The sequence below is a fragment of the Silurus aristotelis genome, assembly GCF_946808225.1.
Source record: "Silurus aristotelis genome assembly, chromosome: 3".
NCBI lineage: Eukaryota > Metazoa > Chordata > Actinopteri > Siluriformes > Siluridae > Silurus > Silurus aristotelis.
Genome location: NC_139576.1, coordinates 6,422,114 through 6,437,641, shown reverse-complemented (window position 1 = coordinate 6,437,641; position 15,528 = coordinate 6,422,114). Strand labels below are relative to the sequence as shown.

Here is a 15,528-nt window from a genome sequence, read left to right as displayed (position 1 = left end):
GTAAAGAGTCAAAGTTGCTCATATCTTTGATACTCAGTAAAACTAGAAAGTAGCCAAATTATTACTTATTGAACTGAACTGTTTATATTGTGTTCACATTATTGGGTAAAGATAATAGGATTTACTGTCTCCCCCCCCCCCCCTCTAGGTGGTGCCATAAGCAGACCACTTTGTGATTTGACAGTAGCAGAGTCTCAGACAGCTGTGCTTGAGTGTGAAGTTGCAAGCGCATCTGCTAAGGGAAAGTGGCTTAAAAATGGACAACCCGTTGAGTTCAGTGACAATATCAGGAGTGAAGAGAACGAGACCATAAGAAGCCTCGTCATCGAAATCAGCAGACCACAAGATATTGGAGAGTACACATACCAGGTTGCAAACTCTAAGACATCTGCTAACCTAAAGGTTGAAGGTATGTTCAAGTGTCGCTATATCATTTTTCTGGTTGAATTGGTTTGTGTTTGTTTTCTGACTACTAATAATGAAATGCCATTTTATAGCCGTTAAGATCAAAAAGACCATGAAGAACCAAACTGTCATTGAGACAAAGGACGTGGTGTTCTGTATTGAACTCACCCATTTGGACGTGAAAGGATCTCAGTGGATCAAGAATGGAGTTGAAATCCTTCCGAGTGACAAGTATGAAATCACAGTCGACGGCACAGTTCACACCCTGAGGATTAAAGATTGCAACACCCATGATGAATCTGTTTATGGATTCAAACTCGGAAAGCTCTCCGCTAATTCAAGACTTAATGTTGAAAGTAAGTATCTTTCCATAGATGCTTTTATATGATTGCGTCCATGTAGAGTTCTTTTCATTGTTAATCTATCTCTTGTAGCAATCAAAGTTGTAAAGAAGCCTAAGGATGTAACATCACTGCTGGGTGGCACTGCTTCTTTCGAGTTGAGCCTCTCATATGATGACATTCCAGTTAAGTGGATGTTCAATAACCAAGAACTCACACTAAGCTCTAATATTAAAATACTCTCTGAAAGAAAAGCCCACAAGCTTGTGATTCAGGGTGTGGAAGAGAGCATGGCAGGAGAATACACTGCTGTCATTGGACATTTGCACTGCAGTGCATACCTACATTTTGAATGTACGTAACCTGTTTTTTAATATTCTGTAAAAGTAGGCATGCCTTAGTTATTATTAGTCTATTACAATGTCCATAATAAATGTCCATTTTGCCAATTATTTAGCTTTGAGGGTCACAAAGCCAATGAAGAATATTGAGATTCCAGAGACTCAAGTGGCCACATTTGAATGTGAAGTTTCGCATTTTAACGTCCCATCCACCTGGCTGAAAAATGGAGTTGAGATCGAAACAAGCGAGAAGTTTGGAAGCATTGTGCAGGGCAAACTGCATCAACTAAAGATCATGAACACTGGCAAAGATGATGCTGCCGAATACACATTCGTCTGTGGAGACGAAGGCGTCTCGGCCACCCTTACCGTTAGCCGTAAGTCATTTGACAGTTTTCAGTATGCATGCTTGTTGTTTATGAAGCAAATATAACTTACACATCCCTGCGTTTTATTTAATCATCCAGCCATTCAGATCACCTCCATGCTCCAAGACATCAATGCTTCAGAAAAGGACACGGTTACATTTGAAGTGACTGTAAATTACGAGGGTATCACCCACAAATGGCTGAAAAATGGTGTAGAGATCAGATCTACTGAAAGATGCCAGATTCGTTCCAAGCAGCTCACTCACACTCTGACTCTCCGTAATGTGCATTTTGGGGATAGTGCCGAGTACAAGTTTGTGGCAGGATCTGCTGAAACATCAGCAAAGCTGTTTGTTGAGGGTGAGTTTTAGAATTTGTTTTCGCTAAAGTCAGTTTCGTTTTTCTTTTGTTCTATCATAATGATGCACATTTTCTGCTCCATAGCTCGTGTCATTGAGTTTACAAAACACATAAAAGATATCAAGGTGACTGAGAAGAAAAAGGCCATTTTTGAATGCGAGCTCTCGGAACCCAGTGTTCAGGTCACATGGCTAAAAGATGGGCAGGAACTTGAATTATCTGACAGGTACTGAAACTGAAATATACAATAATATGATATCATATATATATATATATAAAATGTCGCTAATACTGGTACAAATCTTTAGGTTCAAAGTTACCACAGAAAAGTACATTCAGCGTTTGATGATCCAGAGCATTCGCATGTCTGATGCCGGTGAATACTCTGTGGTTGCTGGCTCTAGCATGTCCACCGCTCACCTCACAGTAGAGGGCAAGGATGTTCACATCTCTAAACCAGTTGAGAAAAAAATAAAGGCAAGTGTCAAATGATTATCACACTTAAAATAACTGGAAATAATTTGAACCGTGCATTCCCATTTCACTTTTTTTTTCTTCACAATCTAGGTAGTTGAGAAGCAAAGAACCACTTTTGAGTTTGAAGTTAGTGAGGATGAAATCGAAGGTCGCTGGCTGAGAAATGGGATTGAGATCCAGTTCTCTCAGGAGAAGCGATTCAACTATGTGACCATCCGGAAGGTGCATCGCATGACAATTTCCGAAACGTACCAGAGTGATTCTGGGGAATACACTTTTATTGCTGGGAAGAACAGGAGCACAGTAAATCTGCAAGTCAACAGTGAGTGTTTTTTTTTTACCAGAGTTCATCCAGCTATCGTTTAGTCCTACATGTTATCTCAGAGCTTTACTTTAGTTTTGCCAGCAATATTATTTAAATGTGCTGTAAAGTAATTACTAAAGCTTTTATATTATTTGTCAATTTGTAGTTCTTTGCTGTAGATTTTATTTTTATTGGCAATTGATTGAATTTACTCTAAATGTTAATAAATTTTAAATACAATTCAGTTCCCGAGCCTCCTCAGATCATCAGGCATATGGAGCCTTTGTCTGTCGAGGCTGGAAAACCTGCACGCTTCTCAGTGGAAGTTACCGGCATCCCTCAGCCCCAGGTCTCCTGGTATAAGAACTCTCAGGCATTATCCCCTGGATTCAAGTGTAAGTTCCAGAGTGAAGGAAACGAACACACTCTTCTACTCATAGAAGTTTTCCCAGAGGACGCAGCTCAGTACACTTGTGAAGCCAGAAATGACGTTGGTCAGGCCACCAGCTCAGCTGTACTCAATGTGGAAGGTATGCATGAAAAAGCAAAAAAAATAACTCAGTAAATCGTCTTTTGATAAAAATGGTCAAACGATAGCTTTGCTTTAAAGTCATGTTGGTAATGTCTGTATTTCTCCATCAGTTTCGGAAGTGGTTTCTCCAGATGTCGGAGTTCCCCTGTCTCCACCTGTAGTAACATCTTCTATAAATGATGTATCTGTTGAAGAGGGAGAGTCTGCCAGATTCCAGTGCCTTGTTTCTGGAGAGGGTAAGGCATATGTATTAAAAAAATAATGACTCAGTCTTCATTAAACTACACTATAGTACTAAATATACATCACATATTCATAGACCTTGAGGCTTTTATCTTAGTCTATTAGATAAATGTCTAAACAATATGTCCAGTCTTGTATTGTTCATAACAGCCAGTGAAGATTAACAGTGATTGTGCATTATCTATTATCTTTGTAAAAACTTTTTATGTAATACTTATTTTTAATCTTGCATTCTAAACCGAATGATTTATATCCGGTTTAAATTTTTCTTTACATTTTTCGTAGATCTGAATGTTACTTGGTACTGTAACGATAAGGAGATTAAGCCATCAGACAACATCAGAATGTCCCAGTATGATGACTGCTGCCAGCTGGAGATTGTCAGAGCCTATGCTGAGAACAATGGGTCATATACCTGTGTTGCTCGCAATTCCTCAGGGATGGTCACTTGTTCAGCAGTTCTGAAAGTCAATGGTCAGTTAAAAAAATGCAAAACCATAAAAAAAATTATTATTACGTTACTTCATATTACCTTATTACCTTGTATTATTTATGGAATACGTGTAATTGTAATTGGATCTATTTGCATATACGCAGTATAGTAAAACAATTAGCATGCTGCATGTTTAATCGGATGATCCACTTGTTGAAAAAACAAAACTCTTTTAGATGTGCCAGCCCAAATCTAGACGACTGGGGTACAACACAGTTTGACTACATTCACATTACAAGCTTCATTGCTTTTTCTTTTTTTTTTTTTGCTGAAAGCCACTCTTTTCGCTTCTAATGGTTCACGTTTGTGTTTGTAAGTGAACCATAATTGTCATCAGTGTGACGAGATCTCCTGTGAAAGCACTCGCATGCGCACATTTGTCAAAACCACATTAACATTAATAGAAGAGGCATGATGAGCAACCTCGGTCACTACATCTTTTGCCTCGTTGATCTTAGCTCTAAAGCTACTTTTCTTTGGACTTTTTAACCAAGTATGTTAGTGGGCTCCACTCTACCATTCATATCATGACTTCAATAGGGTTCTTGCACTTTTGCCTGGATTGACATATTTCCACAAAACTGAGCAAAGTATCCCCATTCCTCTGCTGACTACAGTTACAATTGCTCCTCCATTTTTTTGGTAAAAACAACAAAAAAACACATAATAATGGATGCTGATGGGTTGTATGCGCATGTGCAAGTGACGTTTGATGTGCACTGTTGAAGATGTGTGTATCACAGAAGTTGCACAATGGCTCACAGTAGTGTCACACAGCAGTTTTGTCATCCCGCACTGAATGTCTTGCTGATACCTGGAGACTGTCTTATACCACATCTTATAACTCTTACTACCATAGATGCACTGCTTTACCAACTTCAACTCCACTAGTGAAAAAGAGACCAGGCTAAGTTTGGATGCTGCCACATTCTTAATTTAATGAGTCAATGGTGAGTGTTTGCAGGACAGTAGATGTGTGTCTTACAGTACTGGCTTGATGTCGGCGACTACCAGTGACAGACCAACAACAGTTTTTGCTCTTACGTCTGCTGCAATGCAATCGCATGGCCACTTATCAGACATGTCTCCTATTTGGAGAACTCATAAAAGTGGCACAAATCTGAATCAGATCTGGCAACCTATCAGATTAGTGCCACTTTCAACCTGTAATGGGAATGTAGACTTTTATCATTTATTTGCTTATACCCGATGGCTTTAGTACTAATTTGAATTGGTGGGCAGGAAAGTGAACCACACTGAACTTGGCCCTTCAGAAAAAACCTAAACACGCAGACTGCAACACGTCACCTTTTCCAACTATACCAACCTCACGCTGATCTAATCACCTCTTCAAATCCAAAATATACATTTTTTTAAGGCTGACGTAATTGTTTGATCTTATTTTTTATTACTCAGATCACAGTGTGCAAACCATAAGTAGGCAAAGTGTGTCAAGCAGTGAAGTATCTCTTGTGGATGGGATCACAACTTCTCACACCTTGACTGAGACTCGTTCTTCTTCCACTGTCCAAACCTTTGAAATGATGTCCTCCATGGAATCATTTACAACCTCCATGAAAAGCGTCCAAGTCCAGGAACACATGTCATCAGTGGAGGAATATTTCAGCACGCCCGCTTTGAGCTTGAAAATGAATGATCTCGTAGTCGGCCTGGGCGACATGGCCCAATTCAACTGCTCTTTCTCTGGGGAGCCTCTTAGTGAAGTTGTGTGGGACCATGATGGAAGGAAGCTTACAAGTACAGACAGAGTACAGTGTATGGATCATGGAGGAATCTTGTCTCTTACCATTCTCAATGTGCAACTCACCGACGAAGGAAGTTACAGCTGTACTGTTAAAAATGAAAATGGCGAGAATCGAACATCTGCACGCCTCACAGTAGAAGGTGCTTACAAGTTACATTTTTTTATCTTTGATGTCCATTTCATCGTATTCTGCTTGCAATGCTGGTGTTTAATCTAAGCCTGCATTATCAATGACGGTGTAATATCTTGTATAATCCTGTGAATAGTCTAATTGTTGACAAGCTTGGCCTAATCATATACTGTCATCAGACTAACTTGTTTTTTATCAACTCTAAAAATTTCCTCTTACTGATAAATAATCCCTAATAAATTTCCATAACTTTATTCTCACTCAGCTAAAGAAGCAAACCCCAAAGCTGAAACCCCCATCCCTTCTGACTCTCTCAGTAAATCTTCTAAAAGTGAAAATGAATCGACTCCAAAGACAGCTGACAAAGAAAACCAGGAGTCCATCCAGAATACTGGACCACTAAATACCTTCTCCCTGAAAGCGAGCCAAAATTACTTCCCTGATGTGGTACCTTTGGTGGATCATGTCCTATATAAATCAGTTCAGCCAGAGATTCTTATGAAGCTACCCCCAGAAATAACTGCAAAGCAGCAAGACAGTGTCTCTTTTTATTGTTTAATCAAAGGAAACCCTTCTCCATATATGATTTGGCTACACAACCAGTTGATGGTTGAAGAGCCACGGTCGTTTTCGCTGAAGCACGATGGACCCTTGTGCTGCTTAAATGTAATGAATGTTGAACCCCTGCAAGGAGGCACTTATACATGCAAAATTGTCAATGCTGCTGGAGACAGTGAGTGCAGCACCCAACTCAGGGTGAAGACAGGTTGGCATTTGCATGCTTTGCTTCTTATAATTCTTTCAGGCTACACCTCTATAAAAAAAATTCTATTCTTTACTCTTATTCCATATAAGCACAATGTGATATCTCACAAAAGATTGCAGCGAATCTGTAGAAGGTTGGACATCCTTGAAGGTTGTTATTCTAGGGAGATGTGGTTGATTATATGTGGAATAAAAATCTATCTTAAGTTAAATGTACTGAAAAATGTGCATTATATTTTCCTGCTTCTTAACTTTGTGGTTCTTTTTTGTTTATTTCACAGCGCCAGGGGTGGAGGAACCAGTATATGTGGAAGAAGTAAAAGGTAATCTAAGCTATCAAATATATTTAAATACTTCCTCTTCCTTGTCTATTTTTCTTCTTCTTCTTCTTCTTCTTCTTCTTCTCCTTTTCTTCTTCTTCTTTCTCTTCTTCTTATAATATTATTATTATTATTAGTAGTAGTAATAGTAGTAGTAGTGAAAAGATACTGGTTATATGTCTGGTACAAATAGAAGGTATATACAACAATTGTTCTTGGTCATGTACTCATGTACATTATTTATTTACTATGAATTATTCTTTATTGCACATATGTATCAACATAACACATTCAGTTTGCAAATGAAGCAATCACACAGTTATGATGTGCAATGGTTTATTTGTATATATATTGATATATTTCTACAATATTGGTAATATTGTGACATAAAAAATGTACTTTTTGTGCACAGAATTTTCTAGCATGGCACTGTGTACGGAAGAGGACTCTTTCACCACAAACAAAACATTTGAACTTGCACCAGAATCAAAATTCTATTCAGAAACGCTCGAGAAAAAAATTGAAAAGCCAGTTTTTGTAACCAAACTCTCCCCAGCAATTGTAACCATGGGTAACACAGCGAAATTTACTGCAATAGTAGCTGGATTTCCCAAACCTGTTGTTCAGTGGTACTACAATAACCAGGTAATAACCACCTCGTCTGTGTATACGTTTGTGCAAGAGAACGACGAATACACTCTGGTTATAAGCAATGTTAGAAAGGAATTAGAGGGAGAGTATACTTGTTCTGCAAGCAACCGGTTTGGCCAAACAACATGTGCATCTTATCTCCATGTTAAATTAAAAGATACAAAGCAAGTAGAGCAGACGGTCGGTCACCCCCCATATTTTACGAAAGAAATTGAGTCTGTGCAATGCACAGTTGGAGGACAAGCTGTATTTGAATACAAAGTTACAGGTTCTCCATTTCCTGAAATTCAGTGGTTCCGAGGCAACCATCGTATTCAACCTAGTAAATACTGTATTATCGTTAGTAATGTAGATGGTTCAGGCTTTATAAAGATAATGGAGATTCAGCAAAGTGAAGGTGGTCTGTACTCATGTAAGGCATCCAACCCACTGGGAGAAGCATTTTGCAATGCTGAAATAATTGTCTTCCTTGATACAGTTTCAACATTGAAAAAACATGAGCAAGTTGGTTCAATGAAGCAAAAATCATACAAGGTGTCCATGTCTGAACTTGCCACTGAATCCCGTTTATATAGTGTAAATCTTTCCGGACATGCCAGAGCTAGTCTGCAGGAGGGACAACGGATGATCTATACCATTGGCACTGAAGACAGACAAGTAGTATCAAGTGAACAAGTAGATAATCTTTGTCAGTTAGATATTTCATCTGCAACTGTGCACAGAGAGCAGGTAACTCACCAAGCTGCAGTTCTGCAGTCCCATGAAATGCAAGAGAGAGTATCTGTTGCTTTAACAGAGCCACAACATGCTGTGGCTGCACCCCAGAAACAGCTACACATGGCTGCAATGACCTCTGCTGTTCAAGAAAGCCAAGGCTTCACAGAACAGCACTCAGACCGTATCAAAAGTCCAGAGGTTATAGAGCTTGAGTCCACTAAGGAACAGCGTTCACAGGTAATGTCTGCCATTTCTCAGAGTGTAACCCCGCTTACAATTGTGAAGACTGACCCTATAACATGCAGAGAAGGAGAAAGCTTACATTCTACTCCAGAACCAAAACATACTGTCAGTAGTCATCAGGTTGAAACCAAGTTGGCCATCTTAGATGAAGAACACAAAAACATTCCTTCTCTACAAGAGGAGAAAGGTTTCAGAGTTGCAGAAGGGGTTAAGTTATTGTATTCTGCACTATCTTCGAAGAATCTGCAAGTTACAGAAGCTCATTCATCTATCTTATCATCTTTGGAATCCACTGAATGTTCAATTGGAAAGGAAACACCCAAACCAATCCTTACACCTTTAAGTGAAGTTAAGCACACTCTTTCAAAAGAAAGTCAATTAGAAATGCACAAACCAGTTGAAGAAGTTGCAGAGCTGTCCAAAGACCAGATGTTAAAATCAGCCTTTATTGCTGAGGAATCGCATACACTTCAAGCTGACAAAACTACACCAATCCCAGGTTTAGATAGTGCTATTTCGATGCAGTCCCAAAAAGAAGAGAATCAGGTGCTTCATTTACATGTCATCTGTGATCAACATACTCTTCCATCTCAGGATATATTTACTAGTGAAAAACCAAAAACTGAGCAAGCTGATGCTGGAAAAAGTGCAACTCTTTTACAATCAATGTCTGTGAATGAGCAAGCAGCTTTTCTTTGTGAGCATTTGTCAGCGTTTTCTTCTAAAAAGACAACAGAATCCGTACAACCACGAGAAGAGGCTCCAGCCAAACTATATCTTCAGTCTATGCAGACAGAGACTGCGTTATATAAAGAAGGATTTCTTTCAGTCGAAAAACCGGATCAGCAAAAAGCATTGCAGAGACAAGAAAGAGACCGTAAACATGTAGCTACTACAGAGGAGAAGTTAAAGCTCACAGCAGATTCCTCTAAAGATCTTGATGTTTCTGCAAAAGGGGTGAAACTTGAACACAGGAAAGAACCCCAACCTTTAAATGTTCTGCATGTGGTATCAGAACCTTTGCCGCTTACCAAGGAAAATCCTATTGCCAGTTGCGATAAAGAGCATCATGCACTGGTACAAAAGGAGGACCACTGGAATATTATGCAGGCAATGTCAGTGTCAGACAAGTATGCATTAGAGGAAGGTCACACAGATAGGCTTAAGGCAATGGAGACGTTTACCTGCAAGGTAGATTTAGAACCAAAACTATCCATGCAGTCGGTTCATATTGAGGAACAAGCCATATCCACTGAAAGCTGTGCCACTCTTGAGGCTGCTGAGCAAGATTTTGCTGTTCATATCCAAGAGGGCCAATCTGTAAAGCAGTCTATGTTAATCGAAGAGAAGCAAACTCTGACAGGGGAAATATCTAAGGATATTAGCAAAGCAGAGGCAAAAACAGTACATGTTTTGCATGAGCCTTCCGAACCTCTTTTAGTGACCGAGTCTCAAGAAAGCAAAGCACTTCTGAAGGAACACAAATTTGTTATTCCTGCCCCCAAACCACACAGCTTGGACATCAAACATCAGTTAAAAAAATCATTACAGTGTGCGGTGGCCTGTGATCAGCCATTAATCCTGGCAGACATTGTAAGTAGTTTAAAAGTTATAGAAGTCAAGGAGGCAAAGGTGCATAAGGAACCAAGATACGCGATGTTCTCTTATCTTATAACGACTACATCTGCACCAGTGGAAATAACAATTGTTTTTGAGGGCGAATATCCTCAAGCAGCTGATCTTAGGAGTGAACTTCAGACTGTCCTAAAATCCATAATTTATCAGGAACATCAGTTGTTCACTTCTGAACAGCCTGAGTCAATGCCAGTCTTCAAACCGCAGCAGGTTCAGGTTAAAACAACTACCTCAAAGGAGATGCTTTCACCATTGGTAGAATCTGTACAGTTAACTGAAAACGTAGAAGCGTTCGCACCAACGAAGGGTCAGTCTGCTGCTTTGAAGACCGAAACCAAAGAATCTTTCCAGTGCATAACTGCCCAGGAACAAATTATAGTAAAAGAGTCCAAACATCATGTGATTCAGATGGCTGTTGAAACAAAATCTGATATCCAAGAATCAATTCGGACTAGAGCACAAGAAATTAAATCAGTTCAAGAAGAGAAAGGGGTAGGTTTTGAAGGTATCACCACAAACATACCAGAGGCAACATTACCAGTGGAAAAGTCTAGATATTCTCAAGTCCTTATTGAGAAACAGAAAAAGGGAGAAATTATAAAAGAGGATATAACACTGATAAGAACGTCAGAAAAGGGTTTGGCCAAGGAGATTGCTTTTGAAGTGCCATTAGAAGATATTGCTGTTGTGGAGAATTCTGTGGTTACATTTACTGTCTGTATCAAAAATGTGAACCAAGTTAGTTGGTTTTTCAAAGGCAAATCGGTCAAATCTGGCAAAGAGTTCAAATGCTCGAAACAAAATGATACTTATACCTTAGTAATCAACAAAGTTACAAAGGAAAAACATGAAGGAGAATACACATGTGAGGCTGTGAGTGACGGAGGCAAGGCCTCAACATCATCGAGACTCACGATTCTTTCAAGAGGTTTGATTATAGAGTTATATTTGTCACAACGAGCCATCTAATCCTTAACCGTTTTCATTTTAGGTGTAGTAACTTTAGATCATTACTAATTAAATGCTAGGCATCAACATTACCCACAAATTCCCATTTAATTGAGTTCACATTTGACCATTTACTTTCCATCACCTTTTTTTGGTTTCTTTGGGGATTTTCATCTTGTGTGAACACTGTCATAATTTCATCTTTTTATTTCTGAAATAACTTTCACTATTTTTATGCCATGGACTGTTCACGTGTTGGCACCAGAAGTGGACGATATGGCAATGTATTGGTTCAGTCAGTACTTACATTTACATTTTTTTACAATTGGCAGGTGCCCTTATCCAGAGCAACTTACAATTTTACAATTATCTTATTTATAATTCTGAGCAGTTAAAGGATAAGGGCCTTGTCAAGGGCCCAGCAGTGACAGCTTGGTGGTGCTGGGATCTGAACTCTCAATGATACAACATACTGAACCTAATGATCACTGACTGAGTCTATTAATAACCAATGGTATCCTAATTAAACTATACGTTATCACCATTTTTCCCATCTTCTTATAGATCATGTTACAATATCTTTTGTGCAACATAAAAATATTAAATTATTCAATTATAATTATATGTTTGCCATATCGTCCATGCTGCTTCATCTCATGACCTTACTCCCGGCTTCATCACAACATCTTTTCATTTCATATCTTTAATAGTCATACCATCTCTTTTCACAGTCGCTTGAGGACTACTGCTCTTTCCACCCTATCCATGCTTGAACCAGCTGAGCACAATCTATTAAAAAAAGTAATGAATTTTATGAATAATTTCTCTTTTCTTTATTTTACACAATTCAGTGCCACCAGTATTCAAGAAAAAATTCCATGACCTCGAGATCAAAGTTGGCAGCTCTGCGAACTTCGAATGCGAAATAGAAGACGCTCCAAACGTAACCTTCAAATGGTTTAAGTCGAACGCTGAACTCAGGCAAAGTGAGAAGTACAAGATCATCAGCCACCATTCCACATCATGCCTACAGCTCCTGAACACCACCAAACCAGACAGTGGGGAATATATCTGCTGTGCTTCAAACAAACACGGCACTGATAGCTGCTCTGCTAAGCTGATCATCACCGGTAAGTTCATCGGTTTATATCATTTAAAGCTTTGCTTGCACAATGGAATCAATGATAACAAATGGGACTTAACTGGGCTAACTGCACATTTATCTACCAATGGTAGCTTGACAAGATGTGGGCTGGGAGACGCAGATTTGTTCTGTCTCAGAATATAAATGTCACATTTTCTTATCTTAATAATTTTTAATCACAGTCTTTCCACCTAGCCTTATATTAAAAACTTGTGGAAAATTTGACTTTGCTTGTTTTCTCAACATAGAATTTGTAGCAAAAAAGTAATGTTTGTATGTCTTCAGGGTATGTGTTTAGTGTATTTTGATTTCTTGAAATAACCTGAACTTAAATTTTACTCTTCGAGTAGTTTAAATATTACTGTTGTGGATAAAGCTATATAACAAGGCTAGGATATTTAGTATATATGTGAATAGTGCATTTAGTATAACTGTGAAAGGTGTGGTGTTTATACACTACCACAGCTTGTAGTGGATATCAAGTGTCTAATTCTTGTCATTCTAACCATATAAACACATATATGGTTACTTTCTTCTGAATAATATTATAACATTGAATTTTATTTTAGTCCCCGTCAATATGTGAAGAGTTGTTGAGCATACACACCAACACTTTTGGCAGAATCACAACAAACATACAATACAACAAAGATGAAGACTGTCTGACATCTTTGAATTGTGTATTTGCCCTGCATGACTTATATCTTATAATCATATATTAACTTTCAAGATGCAAAATGCTAAATAAATTATTAGTTGTAATGCTGAGCCTTTAAAAAAAAAAACAGGGACTTTTATGAGTTATATTCAGAGTTAAGTTATTTTAAACATGGTGACGATTTAATACATCATATCTGTATGCAAGCCTCAGGTAAAACTGCATATTTATATTTCTTCTTTAATTCTTTATTATGATTTATTTCTTTATATGACAATGAAACAAAAAGTAGAGATAGTCTACATTACATTAATACATTACATTTATAGCATATTGTGGCTATATTATGTTGAAAATATAAATAAATCAAATCTAAACAAGGATGTGCGGAATCAACTGATATTATAAGTCACCAAATAATTCGAGTGTAAAAACAGCAATAGATTTAAAGCTCTATTTTACAGTGATCATGTGATAATTACTAGGACTACTGACTAAGACCTAATAACTTGGACTATATATATATATATATATATATATATATATATATATATATATATATATATATATATATATATATATATATATATACGTGTATTGTCTTCTTTCTTTGCTTTTTCAGTCCATATTTTCTATCCCTTATTTCTTCGGGTTTAAAAGCATAAATTTGTGCTTAAAGGCGGTGGTTCAAAAGCCCCTTCTGCACTGTTTCAAGAACCCTGGAAAAATTATTTAAATCACCAATTTAAATAACCAACTCTGAATATATTTCTATAAGATTAATAGAACAATCACAAGGCTTTTAACATTTAACATTATCATGCTGAGATTTTTCTATTTTAACTTTTTGATCCTCAGAACCGCTTCCCCTTCAAATGCTGGATGTAGAAAAGGGACCAACTTCTGTGTTTCAGTGTGAGGTTATTGGTAATGCCCCGTTTGGAGTTAACTGGTTTGATAACATGAAAGCACTTCCTATGGACAAAAAACATGCGCTTGTTTTCCAAGATTCAGTTGCACATTTGAAGTTGCATTCTTTTGAAAGATCAGATGTTGAGGAATACCAGTATTGCTTATCTAACACTGTCGGAAAGATGTCTTCTGAATCAGGTGCTGAGTCGAGAGGTTAGTATGTCAGAGAAAGAGCAGGTTCTACTGATTTTCCTTTGCACTAACCAGTGTGTTGGAACTAACATGCAGAGCGGGTCATTTCTTCAAGCTATAATCTTTTAACAAGCATCTGGCATGATTGTGTGATCAACTTGCAATTTCAAAATGTTTCTAATTGCTGATTATCACCAAACAGATCAATTCAGAAAGGTTTCATTGCAATTCCAAGTTTCATTCTCGATCTAGATCCCTGGAAATAAGGAGCACAGTTCATGCTCGGACAAAAAAAAACAACAACAAAAAACAAAAACCAGGAAAAAGTGAAACCATCTGAATGCAAGCTAATGTGATATAATGCATGATATATTTCACAAAATGACATGATAGAAACCACTAATATTTATGCTAAGCATTCTTGCAAAATGCATAGGGGAATATGTAAATAAAATCTCTATTGCTTGCTGATATGTACAAAAAGTTTTGAAATTAAGCATATACCATGAAGCTATGAAGATTTGCCAGCTCAGAAAAATCCCCAAACAGCAACCTGAACCATGCTTATTTCAGCGACATCTTAGGCTGTCAACACGGGAACAAGTCAAATGGACTGTCTTAAACGTCTTTATTTGGTCATGGAATGATCTTTCCTGGATTTTGCAAAAAAAAAAAAAGTATTTGCCAAACATGGACATTTGATTCTACAATCCTGACTTGAAACTGTCTATTGGTTTTCTCTCAGTGTCTCATCTTAAATTCTTAACTTCAGTGTCTACTTCTTTCCTATCCTTTACGTTTCTGCTGGAGTTTTTGTCTTGCTTGTACTTCATCCAAAAACCAAACAAACAAACAAAAAACCTTTGGACGTTCCAATTCTTTTCAGGCTTTCAAGTTCCTCATCTGGTACATGTCTGGATCAGAGAAGAACAATAAACCATAATGCACAGTACCTGAGCATCACTGTGATACCTTTGATTTAGGACTTTACTTTCTTGGAATGCTTTTTCGCAGCCAGCAGCCAACAAGTAACTAAGTGTTTCTCAGCAACAGAGACAGTGTTCTGGACCTGGATGGATTATTTTTGATCCAATGGATCTGATTTTTGCATAAAGAAGTGAAAATAAGATTATATATATATATATATATATATATATATATATATATAGATATAGATATAGATATAGATATATATATATATATATATATATATATATATATATATATATATATACAGTATCTTCTAAATGCACTGATTTTGCCTTAGCATTTCCCATATTTTGCGTGAAAAGCGCTATAGAAATAAACTTGAAATATTACTTGTCCTCTTGAGGAAGATCTCTCTCAAAATTGAGCTCTTCAATCTTGGGTTGAGAAGAATTGTCTGGATCATTTTGTATATACATTGGAGCCAGCTTATGGATTATTGTCCTGGATCAGATTCTTGCTCACATTCAGGAGGTCTCTTTGGTGCTACACCAAATAAAACTTATTTGTCTTTTTCACTCAGAATCAGCACATATTGTGAAAAAGCTAAAAATGCAAAGAAAAATTCTCTTCTCTTGTGAAGAAGCTAAATTAAAT

General features: G+C 37.5%; 1 protein-coding gene across 15 annotated transcripts in view; it reads left to right on the top strand.

The window, feature by feature from the left end:
* ttn.1 (titin, tandem duplicate 1) overlaps positions 1-15,528 on the top strand; it is a 151,510-nt gene that overhangs the window by 17,885 nt on the left and 118,097 nt on the right. For 14 of the 15 annotated variants that reach the window (XM_083536187.1, XM_083536188.1, XM_083536182.1 and 11 more), the window contains 17 exons: positions 149-409; positions 498-761; positions 840-1,100; positions 1,204-1,464; positions 1,555-1,815; positions 1,900-2,041; positions 2,124-2,296; positions 2,387-2,614; positions 2,842-3,126; positions 3,239-3,364; positions 3,657-3,845; positions 5,281-5,769; positions 6,025-6,525; positions 6,806-6,847; positions 7,257-11,018; positions 11,890-12,168; positions 13,699-13,965. In XM_083536187.1, the coding sequence (XP_083392313.1) occupies positions 149-409; positions 498-761; positions 840-1,100; positions 1,204-1,464; positions 1,555-1,815; positions 1,900-2,041; positions 2,124-2,296; positions 2,387-2,614; positions 2,842-3,126; positions 3,239-3,364; positions 3,657-3,845; positions 5,281-5,769; positions 6,025-6,525; positions 6,806-6,847; positions 7,257-11,018; positions 11,890-12,168; positions 13,699-13,965 (7,791 nt within the window). The remainder of the gene's footprint in view (positions 1-148; positions 410-497; positions 762-839; positions 1,101-1,203; positions 1,465-1,554; positions 1,816-1,899; positions 2,042-2,123; positions 2,297-2,386; positions 2,615-2,841; positions 3,127-3,238; positions 3,365-3,656; positions 3,846-5,280; positions 5,770-6,024; positions 6,526-6,805; positions 6,848-7,256; positions 11,019-11,889; positions 12,169-13,698; positions 13,966-15,528) is intronic. The other variant, XM_083536196.1, reaches the window with a different exon arrangement.